Below are 27,297 nucleotides of genomic sequence, written 5' to 3' on the forward strand. Positions count from 1 at the left end.
CCTGATCGTCTCTAGTTACATCCATTTACCAGCAAAGGCCATAATTTCATTCTTCATTAAGGCTGAGTAATATTCCATTGTGTGTATGTACCAACATTTTCTTTATCCATTCTTCTGTTGCTTGTTGCTTTAGTGGAAGAGCATGACCTTTTGTTCAAATCATTTACTACACTACGATAAACACCTTCAACTTTTGGATGTGTGTCTACCTACAAAATTCAGGGGTAGAGTAATGCCCACAAGAAAAAGACAAAACCTGGCAACAAAATCCCTCATGAGAACAAAGGTTTTTCAAGAAGTGCTTGGGTTGAAAAGTCTAGGAGATTGTAAAACATTAAATACAACGCTACATCAAAAACTCAGTTTGTATTAATATATGTAATAGCAGGATTTAACATGTATGGCTTACCCCCATTTCTTTATTATAAAGACAAAGTTAGCATTGCTGTGTATTAACAACTACCAGTACACTGCTTTGTCCTTGAAGATCTGTCTTACTAGTCTGAAATGACCAAACCAAGTTTTTCCAACAAAGCTGAGAATACTGCTTCTGTTCAGGGATAAGATGCTTCACACACACACACACCCCAAGTCTGTCAGCCCTTTGGAGTTATCTTCCAACTCTTTATTTTATGCTTCTATATTTTCTATATATGTTGTTCCACAATTTTGCTACCATACAAAACAGTAAAATCTCAACATATGTGTCCCTGTTCTTCGTTACCCAGTAGTATTGCTTGGGTGCAGTAAGACAGGGGACTGAACGAGTGTACACGTTGGGGATTACAAAGTAGAAAACATAAAAACAGATGTTGCCAGGAGGCAGTGGCACATGTTTGTAATCCTAGCAACTCAGGAGACGACGGCAGGAGGATCGCAAGTTTGAGGCCAGTCTCAGCAATTTAGACCCTGTCTCAAAAAATAAAAAGGACTGGGGGCCTAAGTAGTAAAGCACCCTTGGGTTCAGTTCCTGGTACTCAAAGGCAAACAACCCCCAAACAAAACAAAAACTAAAAACCAAAACCCAAACTAACATAAAGGTGGGGCTTTCACCAGAAAACTCAAGGATTCACTTTGTAAATCTATAGTGTAGTGGAGAGCTACTTGGCAGATCCACTCTGTTCAAGGTGTTATTCTCTGTTTAGGGTTATTCTTGAACCCTAAAGCAGGTCCAATGTTTTGTTTGTTTATTTTTTATTTTTTTCTTTTTTGTGGTACTGGGGCTTGAAACCAGGAACACTTTGCCATTGAGTTGCGTTTCCCCAGCCCTCTGGCTGCACCTGGAATTGGTAGGCTTTCTTAGGAGAGAAATGGCCACTGCCACCCCACCAGAGGACAGCTACTATCTTGAGGCTCAGCACACCAACTGACAAGCTGTGCAAAGTATCTATAGATACTTTGCCTTCCAGTTCATCATGAAACAAGTCCCATTCTTCAGAGATTCATAGGTCATTACCTGCACACAGTATAAAAAATGGTTGCAACTCAAAAATGACTTTTTTTTTTTTTTTTTTAAATTGTCAAAGGGTCTGCTGTTCTCTTTCCTCAGTGAGCTCCCAGAAATGGTTGCTTTGGGCCAGTATCTGCTTGATGTTCCTACTTTGTGTGTCTGTCTCCTCTTGGGTAAGCAGGCTTATAAAAGCAATTCCATCCATCCATGTGGGCAGCTTTTGTGTCCATCATCCCCTACATATCTTGTTGCTCATTGCCTCCTTGTATTCATGGATAAATTTCTGCCGTTTTCTTCACTTTATTCACTTGGAATGACAAAGTTAGATGTGATCTGGCATTCTGGGCAGGACTTTATGATTTTGCTTTTCAGTTGCTTAGTACTCTTCCACTTATAAACACTCTTGCGGCGATAGGTGGGGTTATAGTTAGAGAGCATCTCAAAACAGCCCTTTGCATATTTAGAGAGTTAACATTGTGTTCCCTTGGTGTCTTACACTTCATTACATGAAATAATCTTATTTCCTTCTTGAAAATTTTCAGCAGTTTTGGGTCCATGAAATACCTCTGAAGAATTTTATATAAAATATCAAATGTAGACCCTACCTATGTTCCAGCTATCAAAAGAGTACTTGAAAATTTTATGAATAAGGCTCTTATATTGCATGGTTACCAGAGTTCGCAGTTTCTCACCGTCTTATTTTCCCTCCCCCTCTCTCCTTTTGTGTGTGTGTGTATGAGTTAGAGACCTAACTGAGGGCCTTGCACATATTAGGCATACCCTCTTCCACTGAGCTATTCATCCAGTCAATATCTGAATGATAGAAAATATATTTTAATAGAAAAATTATTATAAATCTGACTCACCTTGATTAGTGATTTAGTTCTGTGATGCTATTTATGTTATCAGGTATATACTAAAACTATTAAATAGTTCTTAGGAGAAAAATAGCTATCAGATGAGCAGTTATTACTTGTGGGTCAAATGCTGTATTAGTGGACCTAATCTCCAGTAAGTTCCGTTTAGGCATTATTACCCTCATTTTACATGTGAATAAACTGATGTTCAGAAATCTTAGAGTACAAGATCTTTATTAATCTCATTGTCACTGCAGGCAGTATAAACATTTGATCATTTTATTTGCTTTACAATCTTACAAGATGAAATGTGGTTTAATTCTCATTGTCATTACATTTTCCTGAGTATTTAACATAGAAATAGTTCAGTGAATTCTGCTGACTTAGCTTGTTTCATAGATTTGAAATAGGGCATTTCAGTGCCTCCTAAACGTGTACAACTTTTATAAAATTCCCAGTTTTTCTCTTGTCTTTCAATTTCTTAATTATGTAAAAATATTTTGCAACAACATAGTTTTAAGACCTTTCATTGAAAGAAAGGTAATCTTTAATTCCCTCAGTATTTTTAGTCATTAATATCTCCTTACTAAAAGTAGAAAAAAACTTGCTCTTTGTTTCAAGGTATTTAAAACATTCCACTTCGCTTTTTTTAAATAAATGAGATTAGGAAACTTCTTTTTGGCTCCAGAAATTTGATCACCCTGAGGAAATACTCCCCCCCCACCCAGCTGCTTACTGCTTTTGCATTAAATTGAAAGATTCTTTTTGCATATAGGCATCTGTGCTGATACTCTAATAGAATGTTAAATTATTATTATTTGATATCATTTGTTGTCTTAAAGAAGTGTTGCTTAAACATTTTTCGGAAGTACTTTATCCTAAAGATGTTGATTATCTCAGTTTGAAAACATTTCATCTGTAAGTGTAAAATATGGATCTGGATAGTAGGATGAGCACTTTAGTTTCAGCATTCTTTTAATCAAGTGGATGTGTGGGAACTGAGGTGTTTTTTCCTGTAAAGTTTCAGTAGTGGAGAGCTTTTTCCCTTTCTCCAACTTACTGAAAACTTTTCATCTGTAAGAAGTCTCAGTTTAGGACCAAAGACAAATCTGAATTGGGCATTTGTTTCTAGAATTCTGTTAAACACTATTGTATAGATATTTGCTAAGAAACTTGGTTGAATAGGTAACCGGTTACTACTGTTTCTTGTGACTTACTCTGCTCATTACCTCTTCACTAACCTGTGCATCCTCTCCTTGTCTGGTCTCTCTTCTCATTTTTCTCCTAGTTTGGTAATAGCTCTTTAAGTCTGACTTGCTGTCATGGTGCTTTGAAGGAGTAGCTGGGTGTCCTTCCTGGGTGAAAAAGGGAAGAGCTGATAGAGGGGAGTAATTAAAATGGAGAAAGCTTAGCTGGTTCTTGTGCCTTGTGTTAAATGTAATGAGTTTAAAGGATTATGATTATGTGTAATCATCAGGATCTGAAGGATGGGACACCTGTTTTATTCTTTTATCTTGGTGGAGAAATAGCATCTTTTTAATGTGAAGATTTTGTTTTCTAGCTGGCACTGGTAGTTTAATTTTTGAAATATACTTTCAAGAAAAGTAGGCTATGGTTAATATGAAGGTGTCTCTTAGGACTCTGCTCATTAGGCTGAGAATATTTTTCCAACTGTGGAAAATGAGTTATTTTGGATTTTCGTTTATTATCCTGGATTGCATTACACTTGTTTAGTATATTCAAATATTTTTCCTTTGGTTTTATTTCCTAGGTTGCACGTTTTCAAAAAATACCTAATGGTGAAAATGAGACAATGATTCCTGTATTGACATCAAAAAAAGCAAGTGAATTACCAGTCAGTGAAGTTGCAGGCATTCTTCAAGTAAGTGGTTGGTGGGAGAAAGGGAATAGGTAGTGTGAAATCAGTCTTTTAGGCTTTATAAATCAGTGCTGTTTAATAGAATATAGTTTTTCAATGATAGAAATAACTGTTTTGTGCTGACAACATAGTAGATACAAGTTAAACATGACTATTGAGCTTGAAATGTGGTTGAACTTGACTGAATTAACCATGACTATATGACTTGAAATTTGACTCGTGATGGAGAAACTGAATTTAATTCTTTTTTTAATATATATATATTTTTAGTTATAGATAGACACAATACCTTTATTTATTTTTTTTTAATGTCCCTCATGCATGCTAGGTGAGTACTCTACCATTGAGCCACGATCCTAACCTGAATTTAATTTTTATGTATAGCTGTACCATGGCTAGTGGCTACCTGATTGGGCAGTGCAGTTCTAAATCACTCGCATTGCCAGAAACTACTACTGCTGTGTAAGCATTAGTTGGATTAGGAAAATAATCAATTTAATTAGTAACATAAGTAGTGTTAAGAGTTCATCTTTTTTTACAAGGGTTTTCTAAGGTGAAGTAAAAGCTAAATGCAAGTACAGAGTTGCAAATAAAATTTATTTGCTTATATAATTTTTTTGTTTTGTAGTTTTAAAAAGCACATCTGTTGATATATGAGAAAAGAATGTTTTTAACTTTTCCTTCTCAACATTCACATTATTTTAAATGTGGCATTAAAAACATTGCTCTTCCCCGCCCCCCCCAATAGTAGGGATTTAACTCAGGGCCTTTGTACTCGCTAGGCAAGCATTGTGCACTGAGTTATAACCAGTCCTGCTATCCATTTTTTTAGATTTAGTTTGTTTATTTATATACTTTATTTTAAAACTACTTATTTTAAATATGTTTAAGTTTTGAAAGTCTCAATTATTGATCTCTATTATAAAGCTTCCTGACAGGGCAACTAGTTATTTTTGGGGGGCAGGTAATTTTCATTTTTTAATAATAGCTACCATAGAAAACATGACATAGTAACTGAAGGTTTTAGGTGGTGTTAGCATAGTTGGTATTTTATTTATTTTATTTTTTTCATTTCAATTTTTTTATTAAAAATCATAAATTCATAGTTGGTATTTTAATGTCCCACAAATAAGTTCATCTTAATTACCTAGAATTATTTAAGAAAGCAGCCTAAAATAATTATATAATCCAAGAACAAAAAGAAATACTAACCTCAGGGTTTTGATAGGATTGGAGAATGAGGCAGGCATTTACAATCTACTGAATATTCTTTTGGAAAAAGTAATTTTTAGAAAACTAACATTTAAAAAAAAAAGCTGGCTAGAATGTGGTAGTATTTTGTATTCTCTTAAGTATTGCGGTTGGTTCGTGTTATCTCTTTTTCCCATAGAAAACCATGAGTTTGTTAAACTTCTGTCTTGTTGCTTACATTTTTAAAAATACAGTGCTTGATTTTATTGTTTAAAATTTTTTTTAGTTGTCAATGGATCTTTTATTTTATTTATTTATATGTGGTGCTGAGTATCAAACCCAGGGCCTCACACATGCCAGGCAAGCACTTCATCGCTGATCCACATCTCCAGCCCCAGTGGTTTTAAATGTATAGTTTGCCTTTTGACAAACGTGACTAACGCCACAATTAAACAGAACATTTTATCACTCCAAAAGACTCCCACATGTCCCTTTGGAGTTAATCCTTATCCGTGTATCACTGCTGGTCCCAGGTAACCACTGAGAAGCTTTCTGAAACCATACATTAGATTTCACAGTTGTAAACTTTCTGTAGATGTGTTCAAACACTGTGTAGTTTTTGTGTTTTTCTTCTTTTGTTCTGTGCTAACATTTTTAATAACTTTTATAAATAAAATTAAATAGGCTGATCTTCAGAATGGTCTAAACAAATGTGAAGTTAGTCATAGACGAGCCTTCCATGGCTGGAATGAGTTTGATATCAGTGAAGATGAACCACTATGGAAGAAGTATATTTCTCAGGTAACATACTTTAATTTCCTTCTGTGCTGTGTAATTTATGTGGACTTTTTTTTTAATGTAGCTGTTTACTTTTGTGAAGTTATTTATGGAGAAAGAAAATAAAGTTTTAAGAACATTTTTTTTCCCTAAAAATTTCCATGTTAGGGTTTACTGTTAGGTTGGAATTTCTGTAATTTTTAGTTGATAACTTTTAAAGGGCAACATTTTCTACACTATTAGATCACACAAAGATGATACTGTTGGCAGTAATTTCCTTTGTAGATGTTGAACATATACTTTTAAATTATAGGAATGCTAATATTTTTTAAAGCAATCATGGCCAGCTTAGAGAATTATTTAAGTTCAATAATTTAAACTCCTAACTCCCTGGGTATAACTTTACATCTTAATTTCTTACCAACTGTATGATCTTCTTTAACCTCTCTTTATTATTAAAATAGCAATAACCTAAGGAGATAGTAAGATTTTTTTTTCTTGGTAACGATTATGTTAGTGTAAAAACTTCAACTAGTAGGATTGGTTTGCTAAACAAATAAGTTCTTTTTAGTGAAGAAAATTTTGATTCCTTCTAACCAACAGATTCTCCCCCCACCCTCCCAGAAGGTTCTTTTTAAAAAAGATTTATGTTTAACTTTTCTAAAGGATTTTGCTTAATAAAAAGCACAAATTTACCAATCTTAACTTTGTGAGTGAATTTGTCTAAAGTAGCAAAATTGATATTTTAGGGATTGAAAGATCTTTGTGTATGTGTCTTATTTAATGGAATGTTTTTTACTATATATCATTGTATAGTCACATTTACCATATTTCCATCTTATGTTAAACTTTAGAAAGTATTAACATAATTTACTGTGGAATACTTTGACTTATCAGTAGGCAATTTGATTGAATGGTTTTTATTTTTTCTTGATCCCGTTACCAAAGTTAAAATGCCTGTCTCTTGGGATTTCTGTGAAAATTAAACAGTGCCTACATTGTAGTTAAGCATAAATGACAATTATTAGAAAATATCAGTTGTTAATCACAAAGTACTACGTGACTCTTAACCCCTTTCAGAGAACACTGAATTTGTGATTCTGTTAACACCTGTCTGATGTCTGCAGCCTATCAAGTGGTGTGCTATGGCACAGCTTTTTTAGGGGGAAGAAAAGATCATGGACTTTGCTCTTAAAATGTGATGGTTAACAGCTAATATTTTGAATAGGGTTTTAGGGTTTACACAGTACCTTAATATACATTCTTAGTTAATCCTTATCACAAACTCCTGGATATAAGGTTCCATTTCACTAGGCGATGAATCTGGGTGATGATTAAGTTGCCACACAGATGACAGGAATTGCACTGGGTTGTGGTTTGTCAGACCTTAACTATATTGAAGTTGTAGTTTTATTTTGCTAGAGAAGTGATACTCACCCCCCACCCCCTTACTCTCTGGATTCAATTAGGGATTGTTTCAAAAAATGCTGATGCCTGGATCCAGTGCCCAGAGATTCTAATTTAATTGGTCTGGTGAACCTGGGCCTTACTGGCATTTGTTACAAGTTCCTCTTGTGATTCTCAAGTGAAATAGGATTGAAACAATAGCAATGGAGCTGTGGCTTCTGTGCTCAAAACTGTGACATCTAGGGCCTGGGACTTTTGCTGGGCAAGATTCTTTGTATCCCTTTTATTTTGTAACTTTAACAGTGATGTTTTACTTTAGCATAGGAAGAACTTTAAGGAGTGAAGTCTAACTGGAAGAATTTGGGGTGACTCTGTGAGTTGGCCATTTTAATTCTGCCTGATTGGGCTGACCATGGTGTATGGTCTTGTTTCTGTCAGATAAATACAAGAAAACCAGCTTTGAGGAAAGTCCTCATTTTCTTTTGTGGAGTGGATCTTAGTGTCTTTTCCTGGCCATCTCCGGGTTATTTCTGTGGCATGTAGGTCAACCACAGCATTGTAATCTACACTAATTTACCTATTTGAGAATGTTTGAACCACATAATTAAGTGTTCTAATTTATATTTTTCCTAAATCTTCAGCTTAAAAAAATCATATTCAGCCTTTTCTAGTTGCAGTAGAAATTCAGAACAGCTCTATTTATTCAATTAATATAGTACTAAAATACATGTATGCTATCAGAAATTGGGACATTCTTTGTTTTAAATATTGATATTTTCTCTTACTGAAAAGGAGCCACTATGAAGCTTTTATATATAGTTAAATACAGCTTCCTTCCTTTTATGGTTAATTGTAAAGATATATAAAATAAACCAAATGTCTACTCTCATAATTTTCAAATCATGTCCTTATGATTTCTCTTTGCTGAGATAGAAAAGAATTATCATTTGTGTAAAAACTGTTGAATTGCTATTTGTTTTTACTTCCAGTTTAAAAATCCCCTTATTATGCTGCTTCTGGCTTCTGCAGTCATCAGTATTTTAATGCATCAATTTGATGATGCCGTCAGTATCACTGTGGTAAGAAAAAACACACTTTAATCTGTTGTATAAGGTTTTTTTTTCCTTGAAAATGAATTAAGCAATGTGTTCAGGTATTTTAGTCAATATCCAAATCTACTTTTAGTTTTAGTAATCATTTTTGTTTATTTTTGAGATGGGCTCTGTGTTGTCCACGTTGTCCTTGAACTTGTGGGCTCAAGTGATCCTCCCATCTCAGCTTCCTGAGTTGGGATTACAGGCATGTGCCACTGTGCCTGGCAGTTGTAGTAATCTTGAGTATTATTCAAAGGTCTGTGACTGGCACTCCTGAAAATTATTTAACAATCTGATGGTATATATGAAATAGCTCATAATAATTTTCCAGTTAAATTCCTTTTACTTTCCAATTGAAAGTGTTTTGACCAATTGTGAACTAAATCCTGACCTTTGTAATTAAAAACATTCTTTAACATTGCACGCTATTTATTATGTACAATTTTATTATTTGCAGCTGGGTTATTCTAGCTTTGATTAATTTTTTTCTTGCATCACATTTCATTGCAGTATAAAAACTTAGTAAGTTCAAACATTCTTTAAAGCAAAATATGTTATGCTTAAGAATGTGGTAGATATTAATACAGAATTGTATTTCTTAAATTATTGCTTTTGGATACTCAGGAGTCCCTGAGTCTTGTTCCAGGGTTATGTGAGGTTGAAACTATTTTAATAACACTAAAGCATTATTTTTTTTTTTTCCTGTAGACTTTTGCACAAATCAATGTAAGGCTTCCAAATGGTGTTGGTAGTGATTGTTTCCTTCCATTGTGTCTCTTAAGAATGTTCTTGATAGAGCAGTAAAAATTAATTGTATTAAATCTTGACCCTTGACTATATATGTTTTTTAAAATGTGTGTAATGAAGTGGGAAGTGTATATGAAACACTTCCGTGTATTGGATTATGATGGTCAAAGGAGTCGACAATGTGAGGTAAACTAGTTTTTTTACTTGAAGGGATAATATTGCTAATGATAATATTCAGGCTTTTGAGCAATAATTAAGAGTTCTGATAAACTTTATGCACTACTTTGAGGTCTCAATAGCTTTCTAAGATATTAGACTAATATGATCAGTGATTTCAACAAATGTGTTTTTTTAAAAACTATTATGAAAAGAGTCAACATTTAAAATATTTGAATGGTAAAAGTTTGATTGAAGTTGGGTGTGTAGGTACATGCTTATAATCCTGGTGACTTGGAAGACTAAGGCAGGAGGATTGGAAGTTTGAGGCCAGCCTGGGCAACTTAGTGAGGCCCTGTCTCAAAACTAAGAAAGGTTAGTAATGGAACAGTATTAACAAGCGGTAGAGCTCTCCTGGGTTCAATCCTTAGGACTGCCTCCCACCCCCCCCCAAAAAAAAAAAAAAAAGAAAATTAAAAATGCAAAATTGATCAATGAATTTTAATATATTAGATTAAGAAAAGTTTCTTGATATGGTTCTAAATTCTACATTGCACATTACCTTTAAGTGGTACCGATCAAGTTTTAGGGTAGTAGCTAAGAAGACTAGTCATCTGGAAGAGCTGTTAAAGTACTCCTCTTTTCCAACTGTTTTCTGAGACTTGATTTTTTTTTTCATATTTCATTTAAAAAATTCTCTCATTATGCTGCTTCTGCCTGAACAGTATATTGCAACAGATTGAATAATAGTTATCTATTAAGTCAAATATTAAATATAGAAAAATTTGGCCTGGGGTATAGTGGGTCAAGCATTTGCCTAGGATGTGCAGAGTCTATCACCACTGAATGAGTGAATAAATCTGCCACTTCTCTATCAACTTTACATTTTTCAGAAAAAAGTTGTGTTAACATGATAAAATGAGATTTTTATTTTTAAAACAAATTAATAAGTAGACAGTAATACTGAGTAATTGTAAAAGTCTTTAAAATAGGAAATAGACCCCACATAAACAAAAGCAGGTCCTCAATTTATGAGAGCCTGAAGGGATTCTAAGATCAAAAAGTTTGAGAAGCTTTCTTGGGGAATGGCAAGGCACTGTCTGATTGTTCCCCTTCAGTCTTCAAGGCAAAATTGTGATTTCTTTTCCATCTGACTTCAGTGTTTATAATCTCTTATCTTGGGACTGCACATAGTCCATACTGATGTCTGATTTAAAAGGCTGTTTCTTTGTTTTTTTTTTTTAGGCAATACTTATTGTTGTTACAGTTGCCTTTGTTCAGGTAAGTGAATAATCTATCTTCCCACCATAAAAATGATGTTAATTACTTAAAAAATTAAAGTGGTGTATGATAATATCTGTAGTTGTTGATGATGAAGATTCCTGTCCAATAGTTTATTTTTTGTATTTGAATAATTCACATGTAGAGAACTCTTCAAGGAAGTTCATGAGACTAAGGCATTGCTTTGGTATAGGTAGTGAGATGAAGAAAATCTGCTTTTCAGTTTATTAAGAATAATTGAAGCATATGGGAACAAAAAAGCACAGTAATAGAAATATAATCCAGCAATAATTTAAAAAATTTTCTAATTAAAAAATTGGCCATGGTTTATGGTTTTATAATATTCTTATGTTTTAGTACCTAATAGAGCAAAGTCTAGATGAAACAAAGAGTATAAATATCATCTGAAGAAAATCCTATGGATTTCTGTGATTGATTCCTTGAGCAGAATGGTATACTTACTAATGAATTTATTTCCTAACCTTATTTTATTTGAGGCTTTTTTGGTAGTTAAACTGCTTCTAATACTGTTGGCAGCAGTCCCCCTTTTAATATTCCATTCTTCAAGGGATGTTCTGATTTGTATCAAACTTCTTACTCAGCATAGCTCTTGAAACATTAAAAGAAACACAATAAGGAACTCTTTTTAAAAACTATTATGAATAATGTAGAGATGATATCAGGATTTTTATTAAAAAGTGTAGGCATAAACAAATAGTCTTGTTTTTATGTTTGTTTAAATATCTGCAACTTTTGTAGATTTTAGAATAACATTTCAGACTCTTGGTAGTTCTCATATTTTTAGCTAAAATAGGGTTAATAAGAGTAGAACAATTATGAAGAAATGTAATGCTATTGTATCATAGTGAATGCTGTTTTGATTCCTAATGCTGTATTTTGAGTGATTGTGATTATCCTCACATCTACAGTTTATTCCCTGGGTGTTTCATGTTACTGTCCTACTCTCTTAAGATAATCTCTAATATAGTAAGTTATTTGTTTTATAATATCTTAGCATAGAGAGGTAGTTGGAATCAGATTATTTGCAAGTTTGTGAATTCCATTAAGCCATTCATTTGGGGAGAATCTTCTTGCTTAGAATAAATGTGTGTTGCACTGGGACGGGTGGAGCTGATTAGTCTAGCATAGGTCATTCCAGTCTAGGCATCTTTTAGGCAGGTATTCATTTGGCCAAGTGAGTGGTATGACCCATTGTTTCAGTAACTGGAACCCCCTTGCATCTTTAATAATGTGTTGGATGTATGAAATGCCCTTCTTCAGAAGAATTCCTACAGATATTATCACTGTGTATAGAAGACCTCCTCCTATACTCTTTGGCAAATAAAAAGCCCCTACCCTCAAAATACCCCACAAAATTGCAGTTAAACATAAGTTACACAGAGATAGTATGTTTTATACTTTAAATGCAGTGGTTAAAACTGACTGCTAAATATTTTATGATGTGTTCACTTGATAGAAATTTCAAAAAAAGGCCAAAGCATTACAAAAAACACAGTTTCTAATTGTTCTATTTGTTACACATTTGTAACTCCTTTCCCCCAAATACCTTTGAACCCAACAAAAAATTCAATATACAGAAATTAAAAGTACTTTCTCACAAGATTCTATTTACATTCATTCAAACCTACCATAATGCTTTGACAGAAAACTCCTTTTCAAAAATATATAACAAAACTTAATGTTTTATCATTGTAGTATTTTTACCTGTGCTTAGGAAAAGAGTGCCTTTTACATTCTTTTTATATCTATGCCTGCCCTTCCATCTCTTTCTGATCCCAACTCCCACACTGTTTTATTCCTTCTTGGCCATACAAATGACTTGTTTTGTATAGTAATATAATTATACTGTCTTACAATAACTTTGAAAAAAATAAAGATTGGTAGCTTCTGTGTGTTTTATTACTGGGATCTAAGATTGGTGTTTTCTGGCCTTTTATGGAAATTTTGGTTAAAACTTCCAAATTTTTGTTTTTTTTTTTTTTTTTTTTTTTTTTTTGTATCTGGGATTGAACTCAGGGGCACTCCACCACTGAGCCACATCCCCAGCCCTATTTTGTATTTTATTTTGAGTCAGGGTCTTACTGAATTGCTTAGCACCTCGCTTTTTCTGAGACTAGTTTTGAACTTGAGATCCTCCCATCTCAGCCTCCATAGCCTCTGGAATTACAGGCATGTGCCACTGTGTCCAGCAAAGGTTCCAAATTCTTTACCATCCTTGGTGTATGGAGGTGGGACTTGTCATTTTCAAAGAGCTTTGCATTTTTATTTTAAGTAGTTTGTGATGAGTGTTAAATTATGGCTAGTACCAGCACTGAAGCCACTTTAAAATGTTCCTCACCTTTTGTTCCTGCTATTATCCCTCTCCCCTTAAACATTGGGTCAAAAGATTGGTGTGCTTAGCGCTTACAAAAAGCCAAAAGTGTTTCTTGAAGGAAGAGTGCTAATGGAAACATGGGCTAAATAATAGTAACAGGAAGGCTGCCTCTGACCCTCAGCTATTGGTTATGTGGCTGGAAAAAGTCGAAACATTACAGGGTTAGGGCTCCTGAGAATTTTCCCTTTCATACGATTCATGGAGTTGGGAAGAGAGTGTCATTGTTAGGTTAGTCACATCTCTCTCCTTGTTTATCCTCTGTTCTTTCTAAACAAACTTTTTCTTTAAACCAGTGCAGTTAGCATGTGCATATGTTAATGTTACGTGTAGATGTTGTGACTTCTTCGGTTGTATACCAAGTGTAAAATTATTTTAATTGTAAGACTCATTGATCTTAATTTTTGATGATTCTTTGGACACACAAATCAGTTTTCAATTTCTTCTAAATAACCTTAGTCTTACCCCCAGAATATTAAAATGTAAAATTGGCAGTATTTAGTTATCAGAATTGTTTGATTGGTATAATTTAACCTTTTAAAATATGGGACATTTTAAAGGAATATAAGCATAAGTCAAGTAAAAGATAAGAATTGGGGAAAAATTTTAAAGTCAACTATTGAGATATTTAAGTCTAAATGGAATTATATATATAGATACATACATATTTGCATTAACTGTTTTATTACTATTAAGTCCTCTTTTTTGTTTTTTTAAATAGGAATATCGGTCAGAAAAATCTCTTGAAGAATTGAGTAAACTGATGCCACCAGAATGCCATTGGTATGATCCTTTTTTCTGAAAGGGTGTGAAATGAGTGTGACTAGTACAATATCCATTGCAGCCCCTGCTTTGTCTGAACATAAGGGAGAAACGATTAAATGATGTGAAAAATTCTTGCTTTGATCAGTGTAGCAAAATTGAACTGTTTAAAGTTCTAATTTTGATATTCTTGAGACATGGCTGAATTCGGCAGATTTTGTGTGTGTATGGGTAATTCGGCAGATTCTGTGTGTATGTGCCAAGCACTGTTCTGAGCATTTTTCACATTTCACCTTTGAATAACTAGTCAGTTTTCCCAATGGTTTTTCTATTGTCTGAGCATTTTTATTAATAAGAGCACAAAAACATAAGTGGCTTGACTTTTTTTTTCCTAAAATTCATGGTTGTTTCTGTTTCATGTTACAGTGTGCGTGAAGGAAAATTAGAGCATACACTTGCCCGTGACTTGGTTCCAGGTGATACGGTTTGCCTTTCTGTTGGGGACAGAGTTCCTGCTGATTTACGCTTGTTTGAGGTAAGTTTGAGGATGTATTTGTGAGGAGTGAAAATAGTGGGTATCAAAGGATAAAAATTAGCATTTTTAAGGATTAACACATTATTGTTTTCAAAAAATTGGTATTCTAGTTTAAATAGTGACAAGACAGAAGTAAACATTTTTTTCCCTTAAAATATATCTGTCCTACACTTTCTTTTGAGGTATGTATGCATTTAGCAAATAAGTATATATTTGTGAAAACCTGTATTTTAAGCATTGTGGGAGACAAAGAGATATGATAGGACTCTTGTGATTAGGGAGCTTACTGTATGTGTATGCAAATTACTTATAAAATAAGATAAAACTTAGTTAATTAACAAAAGTTCGAAAAATAGTGTCTGGAAATTTAGGGAAAGGAGAGGTATTTTTCTCTTTTGGTTGTAAAGAATGCCTTAGACAACATGGCTTTGGCAGTGACAAAGAGTAGAACTGAACAGAGAGAGGAGAGTGGAGCAGCTGTATTCAGAGCTCTGTGAGCATTTCAGTGCAGATGCTCTGACCATTTCATTGGAAGTGCTCTTTGATTACGGCGGGGTTATATCTTGACTAACCCTTCTTAAGTTAGTAACATTGTTGGTTACAAATGCATCTAACACAGTCGACCTACCGTCATAGCCTATGCAACACGTACACTGGTTGTTTATCTTGGTGATTGCATGGCTGTTTGGGAGCTGTCACTTGCTGCTGCATAGCATTGCAAGAGAGGGTTTTTTTTTTTTTTTTTTCCAGGTGGGAAATTGAACCCAGGGTTACTTAAACACTGAACCACATCCCCATCCCTTTTTTATATTTTATTTAGAGACAGGGTCTCACTGAGTTGCTTAGTACCTTGATAAGTTGCCAAGGCTGATTTTGAACTCAAGGATCCTCTTCCCAAGCTGCTGGAATTACAGGCATGCACCACCAACCCGGCTGCAAGAGAGTTTCTTATTGCATGTTGCTAACATAGGCAAAGGTCAAAATTCAGAAGATGAAGCATGGTTTCTACTGAATATGCCTTGTTTTGCTTTCTCATTTTAACAGAGTTGCACTAGGGCATTGCCTTTCAGCTCTCAATGTGCATAGGAATCCACTGGGTTCTACTATGGCAGATCTGGGAGGGGGTCTGAGAATCTGCATACATACCTAACATTCCCAAAGTGCTGGTCCAGTTACCTATTAAAACAAACAAACAAACAAAAACCTCAGCATTATAGAGATAAAATTCTAACATACAATTTACACATTTGAAGTGTACCATTTGATAGTTTTTAGTATATTCCGAGATGTTTATCCTTTATCTCAATGTAATTGTAAAGCATTTTATTACTCCCTAAAGAAGATCCTTACCTTTTAGCATTCAGTCTGTGTTTTCCCCACCCCTGGTAGCCACCAATATTTTTGCCATTAAAATACATTTGCCCTATTCTGGAAATTTCACATAGTCATACAACAAGTAGTCTTTGATGTCTGACTTTTTTCACTTAACAAAAAGTTTTCAGGTACTTAATTCAGGTACTTAATTGCTTTTTTTTTAATCTATCTATTTGTCTGTTATATGGATATACACATAGTTGGTGGGTTTATTTCATTTGTATTTGCAAAAAAGATGAAATACAGTGGTAACTTGCAGGGATGGGGAGGGAGTTCTGTTCTTCTGTTGTTTTCTGTTTGTGATAGTCTCTTACCCTTGGATGATAAATTCCAAGACTCCCAGTGTATGCCTGAAATTGTAGATAGTACTGAACCCTATACCATGTTTTTTCCTGGCAAATTTAATGCCCTTTTCTTTCTTTTTTTTTTTTTTGAAATTTAAATAAAAAATTTATTGAAGATTTGAAAAACAATTCCTAAAAGATTGACTTTTCCAGAAAACTGTAGCTACACAATGCATTGCGTCTATCATGTTAAAATGTGCATAAGACACAAATAACAAAACCATGAAACAAGCCACCATTCTTCAACAATTTGAGCAAAGATATAATGCCTAAGGAACAACATGGATGACTGCGAAGGATGGGCTCTTTATTAATGGGCTCTTTATTAATGGTCCATTGCGAAGGATGGGCACCATTAAAAAAAAAAAAAAAAAAAGGAGCAAAAAATGGATGAGTATGTTCAGTTATATACACTGAATTGAACCTTTGGCACTAGGAATCAGAGCATTTTGTCATATAGCATTAACACATACTATAAAAGTATGTAGTGTCAAAGGAATAGAATCACCAGCATTCAAGAGCAGCTTTGTCAACTAGGCAAACACTCTACAGCATGTCTCTCTGTTGTCCATCATTGAATACACTGGTAGCAACTTTGAAATGAAATTTAAAAAAAAAGGAAAGGAAAAGGGAGCAGTGACCCCTTTTATTTTCTGTTTAAATTCAAACAGAAAACAAACATCAATTCTGTTATACACTAACATCTTCAAAGTAAATCATTTGTATAAGAGAAGGACTAAGAACAAAAATGTGTTTAAGAGATGCAAACACAAGTGAACGAACAGCGCCTCCTCACACTGCTTTCCGATGGTATTCAGGAGGGGCCACTTCATAATCGCTGGCACTAAACAAAGTTGCAGAGTTCTTTACCAGGTATTTGAGGAAATCGTGAAGATAATTCAGTAATAAAGCAAGGCTCTTAATGAATCAAACAACATTGCTCTATGTAAATTTATGATTACACAAATGGTATGCCTTTACGCCATGTACAAACAGAGAAACAACATGTATCCCATTTGTTTACAATAAAAAAAAAAAAGGAAAAAAAAGAACCACTTGAGAACCTAAAAAAAAAAAAAAAAAAAGCAAGGCTCTTCTCATTCAGAGGAGTATAGGCCAACATTGCTCCAATTCGCACAAATAATCTCAGTAGATGTGGTGCTCCATACACCTGGGACATGGGTGCATCAGGATGATCTGCAAGGATTTCAGCATACTGTAGTCTCTCAAATTTGTAGAGCAGTCGAGTGCCCAACATTACATTGAAGTACTCTTTTATTCCTGCCACAACTTCATTAACGGCATATTCCTTATTATCTGTGTTCCTTGAGATTTCTTGAAATTTGCATAATCCTCTAGAATAGAATCCACATTCTTCTTGGCAGGAAGATAAAACAGCTGTTTTTGTCTGGTAATTAAGTCCCAGTCGTCAACAAGCCATGGTTTTAGTTCTTCAGGAATCTTAACCTCAACTCTGTTCATAAATGTTTGTTCATTTTCAACAGTAGGATCTACCCGGGCCCTGTTCTTCCGGGGAGGCTGAGGTGTGTCTCACTGGTACTGCCACCATCTCCATTTCCAGGTGTTTTCTGTTTGTTCTTTATTTCACTTCAACATTTTTCTGTTGCAGACCAGATGTCTTCTTTCTGGAGCAGCCCCTCTCATCTTCCCCTCTGCATACTGCTCCCGATTGGCTTTTTGGAGTTCTCACTGTTTCTGCAGATTGGTGTCCACGTACTTGAGTACTGTGCTCTCTGGAACCCATTCATCCCAATTTTTATCCCAACCACTGTAATGTATAAAGTATTTCGCTTGTTTGTCCTTTATGGCAACTTTAACACACTTTGCTTCATAAAGGAGAGGCCCATGAAAGCACAGTTCTTGCTCACCCTCCTGGAATTTTGCTTAATGCCCTTTTCATATTATCTATGCTCCTGTCAAGTATTGCGGTTATAACTTGCAGTTTGAGGTGTAACAGCAAAATTATCATGAATTTTTTTCTCCCTTAATTTCACAGATAGAAAATTAGTTCTTATCATAGGTCTTAGCAACCTTACCATAGTACTATTAAGTTGAGACTTCCATCTTTTTCCTTAAAGGAAACACTCTTTGACTTTGGCATGTCCGAATTCCTCTTTTTGTACTTTGGGGTCCTTAATGGGTGGTTAGCATATAGAGTGTGACTAGATTAGACAAAGGATGATTCTCATCCTGGGCGAGAACAAGATTCCCTCACACTATTATGAATGCTGTATAATTTAAAATTTACCTATTGTTTATTTCTGAACCTCTCTATTTAATATTTTTGGATTTTTGTTGACCATGGGTAACTGAAACTTTGGGAAGCAAAACTGTAGATAAGCAGGAGCTACTAGTTCCTCAGCTCCTCCAGTCTGTCCCCCCTTTTTGTGTTTGATTGATTTCCTTTTTAAATGTACATTTTCATTCCATCCTCAGTTCCTTTTCCATGACATTTTTTACTTATTTTCTTAGTGATTACCTTGAGGATTACAATTAACATCCTAAAATTGTAAGTCTAGTTTGAATTGATACCAGATTTAATTACATACCTAAACTTTGTTCCTCTATAGCTATCCTCCTCTACCTTTACATTAGTGTTGTAAATTACATATTTCCACATTGTGTCCGTTAACATAGATTTATAAGTATTGTATGTGTTTTACTTCTTCTTCATAGAGGAAGCAAACGAGGAACCATACACTCAAAATATAGAAATCCTAATTTCATAGGATGTGTTCACCTACATAATTACTTTTACTGGAAATCTCATTAATTTGGGTTTCAATTATTTTCTTTTCAGTCCAAAGGACTCTCTTTAAGCTTTTCTTATGAGCTGGGCCTTCCTATCGATGAATTTTCTTAGCTTCTGTTTTTCTTCATTTCTCCTTCATTTTTTGAAGACCAGTGTTGCCAGATACAAAATTTTCTTTGGGCATTTTTTTTTTTTTTTCTGTGCACTTTTTAATAGTTCACTCTATTGCTTCTGTTTTCCATGGTTTTTGATAAGAAGCAAGCTGTTAATCTTATTGAGAGTCCCTTATATATGAAAACAGTTGCTTCCTTTGCTGTTTTCAAGATTGTTTCTCAGCAGTTTGATTTTGGCTCTCAGCTTAGAATCCTTGAGTTTATCCATTCGGAGTTTATCACCCTACTTGGTTGTACAGATTGATGTCTTTCATCACATTTAGATAATTTTTAACCCTTAAATCTTCAGTTATTCTTTCCACCCTTTCTCTTGTTTCCTTCTGGTACTCCCATAATGTATGTTGTTAAATGTTTGATAGTGTCCCACAGGTCCCTAAGGATCTGCTTTTTTTTTTTTAAACTTTCCTTTTCATTCTGCCTTTTAGACTGGTGAATTTCAATTGTCGTGTCTTCTAGCTTGCTGATTTTTTTCTATTGAATCCCTCTAGTGAATGGTTCATTTTCATTATACTTTTCAGCTCCAGGATTTCTAATTGTTTCCTTTTCATAATTACTCTATATCAATGTTCTCTATTTCATGAATTGGTTTCCTGGTTTTTCCTTTAGCTCTTTGAGCATATTTAAGACAGTTGACTTTTCTAGAAGTTGAAATGTCTGGCCTTCCTGAGAAATGCTTTCTCTCAGTTTATTTTTTCTTCTGAATGAGGCTTCTTTCCTAATTCCTTGTGTTTTTGTTGAAAACCAGGTGTTTTGATTATTACAGCGTTAGAACTCTGAACATCAGATTTTCCTTCTTCCCTCCAATTTTCCTTGTTAAATAAATACTGGCCTTTAAATTTTTGACATCTTGGTAAAGTTGAATTTGTGTGCTTCATTCAGAAAGTTAGCAATTTATGCATTTACCATGTAATGAAATAGATTTCATGTATTTTCAATAATTTATAACACTTGATTGGTTGGACTTTCTTTGACTTTACTAAGCACTCATGAAGGATTTTTAATTGCGTTTTTCCTTCATCTGAATAATCCTAAGAGGAACCTTAATTTTTAAGAGCAGAGTAAGAAATTATATCAAATTTGTAGGCAGCTATAGATGAATATTTTAGAAGATTCTTTTCTAGGGAAAAAATCGATTTCTAATTTTCTTTTTTTTTTTTTTTTGTTCTATTGTGGTGCTGGGATTGGACCCTAGGGTGTTGAACCCAGGGCATGATGCATGTTAAGCACTGCTGCGGTACTGAGCTACATTCCCAACTCTCTAGTTTGCTTTTGAATGGTTTGTCTCTAATTCTAGGCCAGAGAGGTGATTGCATTAGCAGTGTACTGTATTATTGTTATTTAGCTTAAGAATTTATTTGTGACTGTCAGTTGCTCCATATTAACCTTAAATTATTTTCAACAGTCACTTTCTGTCTTTTCAGGAAACCTTTATGACTGGCATTTACTTTCTTTCTCCCTGATGTTGTTTGGGAATGATAATCTTGTGAATTTTTTTAGTCATTTTTATTGGGTAGGTGTTCAGTATTCAGGTTGTAGATTATATATGCACCTTGATTCTTATTTATATTCTGATTTTTGACTCTTCAATACTTAGTTCACACCTCTGCCAGAATGCTTGAGGAATAATGAAAGTTCAAATCAGTTTTTCTCTTCAAAACAGCTCTTCTGAAGGTTTAATGTTTAAACTTTTGGCTAGGAGAGTAGGGCCGGTTAGGTCTTTGATTTCATTTTAGCCTACCTTTCCTTTTACATGCATGCAATGGATAAATAATTCTAATATCTTTCTTCTTAGACGAATTAAATTGTGATTTTGTTAAACTTAATAGACTTACCTACTTTACCTTCTTCCCATTTTTCCTAGAACTGCTCCCCGTAAAAACTTTTATAATCACTGTTAAGAGAGAATAACTTAGAAAATGTTCTCGTTCAACGGGCAATTGAAATCTTTGCAGTTTGGGACACTGTATGATTTAGAAAAATTTCATTATTTATGTTTTTGATAATTTGAGTTTATTTATTTATAATTAGATAGGAAAACAATAAGGCTCTGAAGCCCCCTTTTCTGTCATTTCTGTTTTATCTAGATAAGACTGATTGCTCTTGTGCTACAAAGACCTGTTTTCTTTTCTGTAGAAAAGTCTGATTTAACTGAAAATGTTTACTGTTATATGGCTGTTGTTCTGCTAAGGCTGAAGCTAAAGAGCTAGGTCATTAATAGGGCCAATAAAGCCAAGCTATTCCCTCTCTTTTTATAAAAGTGAAGTTATGTTTATATTCTTTCTTTCTGTAGGCAGTTACTTTATATAAATGTTTATCCATACTTAAGATTTGCAGTATTTAAAATAAAATGTCTTCAAAGGGAAAAATGAATTTACCTTTCTAAAGAAAGATTCCTTAGATATATACATTTGTTTGCTTTTAAATATTAGCCAGTCTCTAATTAAGGTCTCAGAAAATTACATGCAATTCTTACTTTTGTAACAAACATTAAAGAGTTTACTAAAGTGAACCCTGCTGACTTCTCTTTTTTTTATTTTTTTTATTTTTACAGACTGCATTTTGATTCATTGTACACAAATGGGGTACAAGTTTTCCTTTCTATGGTTGTACATGATGTAGATTCACACCATTCGTGTAATCATACATAGGGTAATGATGTCTATCTCATTCCATCATCTTTCATAACCACCCATCCCCCCTCTTATTTCCTCTACATAATCCAAAATTCCTCCATTCTTCTCTTACTCCCCACCTCCATTATGTATCATCATGCACTTATCAGAGAAAACATTTGGCCTTGGTTTTCTGGGAGTGGCTTATTTCACTTAGTATAATGTTCTCCAATTCCATCCATTTACCTGCAAATGCTATAGTTTTACTCTGCTTTATGGCTGAATAATATTCCATTGTGTATATATACTACAGTTTCTTTATCCATTCATCTACTGAAGGGCATCTACGTTGGTTCCACAATCTAGCTATTGTGAATTGAGCTGCTATAAATATTGATGTGACTGTGTTACTGTAGTATGCTGATTTTAAGTCTTTTTTGGGTACAAACCGAGGAGTGGGATAACTAGGTCAAAAGGTGGGTCCATTCCAAGTTTTCTGAGGAATCTCCATACTGCTTCCTAGTTGACTTTCTAATCAGAAAAATATACCAGTTTTACATATCTTTTCTTAATGTATTCTATTTGTCTTCTGTAAGTAGTTATAAAACTGGGGAAGAGAAATAACTTGCATATTGATTCTCTGGATAATTAAGAGGAATTTGGAGATAGGATTTGTCAACACTGGAATTTTATCTTCATAGTATCATAGTTGGGTGAATTAATCTTTTGGAGTGTTTGTTTCTGAAATATGATAATTTAGCACAGGTACGTAGCAGAGTACATGGCAGATTGTAAGCAATAAAATATCAGCTGATTGCTTTTAGTATTTGCATCATCTTTGACCTGTCTTATGAGGGCTATTTGTGTTTGTGTATGTGCGTGCGTGTGTGTAGATGTACCTAGGTCATAAATATGTGGGTAGGAAATGTTACTAAGTTCTAAAGTTAATTTGAAAAGCCAAATAAAATTAAAAAATCCCATTGTCTGTAAGCATGGCCAGTGGCTGCCTCCCTTCTGCTCTATGTGCCTTTTTCTCCCACCACCCCCCACCAAAAAAAAAAAAAAAAAAAAAAAAAAAAAAAGGAAAATTTTGAGTAGTAAGATGCCTGGATGAGAATATGAGCTTAGCTTTAAATAACAGTGAGAATGCCCAGAGAATGCCCAGTAATTCAGCTGCTTGAGGTTCATTTCTTTAGTTTCCTTTCCAGGATTTACCCCAGTGTCTAGCACATAGATACTGTAGTAAATATTTGTTGGGTAAGTGAATTAGCCTGAAGAATTATTAAAATCATGAACTAGCTCTTAGTTTCCCAAAAAGTGTCCTTTAGACCCTTGAATAAGAGCTTCTGGAATAAAGTTGCATCTCAAAATTGCAGATGCATTAGAATGGCGGGTTTGTAATAGCCTGTTAAATTTACTTTCCCCACCCTTGGTTTGAAGTAAGATTGCATTAGTAAGCTCTCAGGTGGTGGAAGTGATACTGGTTCTACTGCTTTTGCTTGCAATCCCTACTGTATTCCTTGTGAGGTGCATCTTTCTACTTTATTGAGGGTTTTGGGAAATTCTGCATTAGGGGAAGCTGTTTAACTATTTGCAAAACTTACTTGCCCTCAGTACCCTCCCTTATACATATATATATATATATATATATATATATATATATGCATCTGTCTGTATACTACATGACACATAGTGCCTATTATAACCATGCTTGGGAAATATTCTGTGGGCCATACTTTCAGAAATATAGCTAGGCCACATCTGCAGCATTTTCCACACATAAGATGATGGTTTATTCACATCTGCAGCATTTTCCACACATAAGATGATGGTTTATTTGTGTGCTTGGGTAGGTAAATATTTTATCAAGAGTGAAACCCAAAGAATTGAAACATGTTGCAAAGTGGGAAGATAAACTCTGATATTCATGATCTTCATGGAGGCATTTATGTATAGTTTTGATTTTTGCATACTTTAATTTGGAATAAATATAGGAAAGTATAGCAAGAAGAATTTTACAAAAATTGAGCACCAAATTATGAAATCATTGTCTTATCTCAGTGCCTTTTTTTAACCTTTTATTCATATACCTCTTTTTGTCATAATTGGTTTTAATCTGATAAACAAGTTGCCAGAACTTTAGGGCACAATGCAACTAGGAAATGATGTTTTGTCATGAAAGTTTAGTTTTTTCTCTAGCTAGAATCTCAGCTAAAGTCTCCAATTCTCTAGTGGTATTTTATAAGTTTAGGCTAACCTATCTTATGGTAGAGCATTCTACTTTGCATGTCTCAGGTTTTGTTGACCTCACTTTAAAAATATGATTGTACTGATTTTGGTCTTTTGTTGTAGAGTAATAGTTAATGAAGCTAATCCATTGAACTGGGATATTTAAGGAAGAAGTAATGGTTATGAACTCTTAAGACGTTAAATGAGAACAAACTTGAATTTATGGAATGCTTTGTTTCCTAAGGCCGTGGATCTTTCCATTGATGAATCTAGCTTGACAGGAGAGACAACACCTTGTTCTAAGGTGACAGCTCCTCAGCCAGCTGCAACTAATGGAGATCTTGCATCAAGAAGTAACATTGCCTTCATGGGAACGCTGGTCAGATGTGGCAAAGCAAAGGTAGTTTTCTGTTTTTTTTTTAAGCATTCCTTTGATTTAAACCATTTTCTTAATTCTTTTCTACTGATTTTGTATTTGTTTTTCAAAACACAAAACAAAGAGAAGACAGTATTGAATCTAACTCTTGTCAGCTATTTGTGGGATTGAAGAGAGGCTATGTCACTGAAGTACAAATACATGAAATATATCCATAGTTCTGCCCTTTGCTGGATAATAGTCCTTATCTGTTCCTTTTTTTTCTGTTGTTTCTTTGGTACTGCAAATTGAACTCCATAGGCTGTATAGGCCCTTTTTAGTTATTTTGAGACAAGAGTCTCACTTAGTTGCCCAAGCTGGCTTCAAACTTGTAATTCTCCTGCCTTAGCCTCCCAAATCACTGGGATTACAGGCGTATACCCCAATCATGACATATCTGTTCCTTTTAAAGATAAATCGTGGTTCATGGTCATGTTCATTACTAGTTAATTTTTTTAACTTAGTTTACATGGCTATAATGTTCCAACTACCTATATAGTGTTCATCTACTGATCAATTTCAACTATTTTGTTTTCTGGAGTCTAGTTGCACCAATGTAGAAGACACCATTCAGTAGCAAGAGGGGAAACAAACTACCATAAAATGTCTCTTGAATATAAGACAAATTTGAATTTTATAAATGTTAATATAGATTAAAAAGGGTGTCAGAATTATGTCAGTAATAAGTTTAATAAACTGTTTTCAAGGTTTGTGTTATAAGGAGTAAATACTAATGATGATGACATAAAAAATTTGCTAAGAGAGCCATTGGATGTGTTTGTCAGGTCTATAGATAGACTTTGAAGAAAGGGACTAGCAGGTGTTTTGTTGTTGTTGTTCGTTTGTGTTTGCTTTGGATGAGAGAAGTGATTATATCTGAATATAAGTGAATTTTCCTGTTTTTCCTGTTAGGGTATTGTTATTGGAACAGGAGAAAATTCTGAATTTGGAGAAGTTTTTAAAATGATGCAAGCCGAAGAAGTGAGTACTTAATATGTTGATGATGTATTTGTTTCAACTCTGAGATACTCCATCATAAGTAGAGGAAATGAAAATGTTAGTGGATTCTTGTGTATACTATTGAAAGTAATATTTTATTCAGAATATCACTAAGTTGTCTCTGTTTAGAAAAGTAACTGGAAAACTTATTATAGATAGTACCAAAATTTACATTTGTCAGTATTCTAAAAGATTTGATCTTTATTCATTGTTTATGGTAGTATAATGAGGTTTATAATCATATTTTTTAATAGGTCATGCTCTTTGTAGAAATTGGCTTTACTGTATCAATTTTTAAAGACTACTTTTTCTTGTTTTTTGGTGCTGGGGATTAAACCCAGGGCAGCGTATGTGCTAAGCATGTACTGCTGTACCTTGGACTTACTAATTAATGTTTTAGCGTGTACCTCAGAACATGTCTTCTACCAGAATTTCTGCAATCCCACAGTGCTGGGGACTTGAACCCGGGCCTCGAGCATGCGAGGCAGGAACTCTACGAGATGGGCTATATGGCCTGCTTCTACCAGAATTTCTAACTACATAATTTCAGGTTTAGGGTAGTAGGGGAATTGCCAAATAAAGTAGTGAAGAAGATATTTCTCATGAAGAGTATTAAAGATGGTATTTTTCTCTTTTAAAGTACTTTTTTATACATAAAAATGTTCTATAAATGTTTTAAAAAGTATTAAAGAATGTTCTATAAATGTCATATTCTTCCAAAATCTGGATTTCTCAAGTAACTTGCCAAGACTCGAATTTGTGATACATTGTGAAAATCCATTCCAAGAAAGTTAGTGATCGGGGAGCTCATAGGATAAATAATTTGGGCTCTTAGCACTTTTGTGAATATAGGAAGGAGAAAAATTGAAAGTGTAAGGAAGCTAACTGATGGTGATGAAGTGAAATGGAGAAACTGATAGGAGAGGTTTTTTTCTTAGTGGGAAGGAAAGGAGAATGGATCTTTTCAAATAAACAGTTTTAATAATTGGGAGTTTTTGCATTTCTTACTCTGTGACCTTCGGTATCATTTAAAATCTAAGCTTCAGTTTCCTCAGTTAAGGTGGTACTATTTATCTTATGGGGAATTGTGTGGTTAACTTTTGGGAGTGGGTATATCAATTTCTTAGCAGAGTTCCTAGCATCTGGTAAAGTATATTAAATTTAGCTAATTGTAGTGACACTCTCTAATTTGTCAAGGCACCAAAAACCCCTCTGCAGAAGAGCATGGACCTCTTAGGAAAACAACTTTCCTTTTACTCCTTTGGTATAATAGGTAAGAGAAGAGTGAGTATGTATATATTATATTTTTACTTGGTTTTCTTTTCTGAGTGTGAACCATAGATGTTATAGTTATATTTATTTGCTTTTCTTTAATACTTTTTAAAAAAAATTATAAAACCAACCCTGAACCATTGCCTTTTTTCTATAGAAAACAAATAGGGGGGAAAATGAACTCTGTAATTCCTGTAATCAGCATTTCTGTAAATATTTTAGTATTTGTTCTTCTAGTCTTAATGAAAATGTAGTAGCATTTTTTTATGTACTGAGATTCTTCATTTAACATACTCTATCATAACATTTTGTCATCAAACAGATGGTTTGCCTAAAACAAATTAAGGTTGCATGATATTTGATTCTGTCAATCTATCAGACATCTTTTATACATTTCTTTTGGTTTTTAATTTTTTTATCACACACCAATAAATCTTAAGTGCAGCTACTTCATTGTAAACAACTCATTTCTTTTTTTAAAATATTTTTTAGTTTTCAATGGATTTTTAAATTTTATTTATTTATGTATGGTGCTAAGGATCCAACCCAGCGTTTCACACATGCCAGGCAAGTGCTCT

At 34.1% G+C, this 27,297-nt stretch overlaps 1 protein-coding gene and 1 pseudogene across 3 annotated transcripts in view; one reads left to right on the forward strand and one right to left on the reverse strand.

Moving 5' to 3' along the window:
• Positions 1–27,297, forward strand: part of ATP2C1 (ATPase secretory pathway Ca2+ transporting 1) — a 141,090-nt gene that overhangs the window by 58,727 nt on the left and 55,066 nt on the right. For both annotated transcript variants that reach the window (XM_079101280.1, XM_079101281.1), the window contains 9 exons: positions 4,079–4,189; positions 6,062–6,178; positions 8,551–8,640; positions 10,804–10,839; positions 13,953–14,014; positions 14,420–14,528; positions 24,278–24,433; positions 25,361–25,429; positions 26,645–26,720. In XM_079101280.1, the coding sequence (XP_078957406.1) occupies positions 4,079–4,189; positions 6,062–6,178; positions 8,551–8,640; positions 10,804–10,839; positions 13,953–14,014; positions 14,420–14,528; positions 24,278–24,433; positions 25,361–25,429; positions 26,645–26,720 (826 nt within the window). The remainder of the gene's footprint in view (positions 1–4,078; positions 4,190–6,061; positions 6,179–8,550; positions 8,641–10,803; positions 10,840–13,952; positions 14,015–14,419; positions 14,529–24,277; positions 24,434–25,360; positions 25,430–26,644; positions 26,721–27,297) is intronic.
• LOC306670428 (mortality factor 4-like protein 1) lies at positions 15,595–18,142 on the reverse strand (annotated as a pseudogene). The gene is made up of 2 exons: positions 17,303–18,142; positions 15,595–15,704 (listed from the first exon to the last, which is right to left on the reverse strand). The product of its transcript is annotated as a mortality factor 4-like protein 1 (transcript).

This window comes from Sciurus vulgaris, assembly GCF_902686455.1.
Source record: "Sciurus vulgaris genome assembly, chromosome: 10".
Taxonomy (NCBI): Eukaryota; Metazoa; Chordata; class Mammalia; order Rodentia; family Sciuridae; genus Sciurus; species Sciurus vulgaris.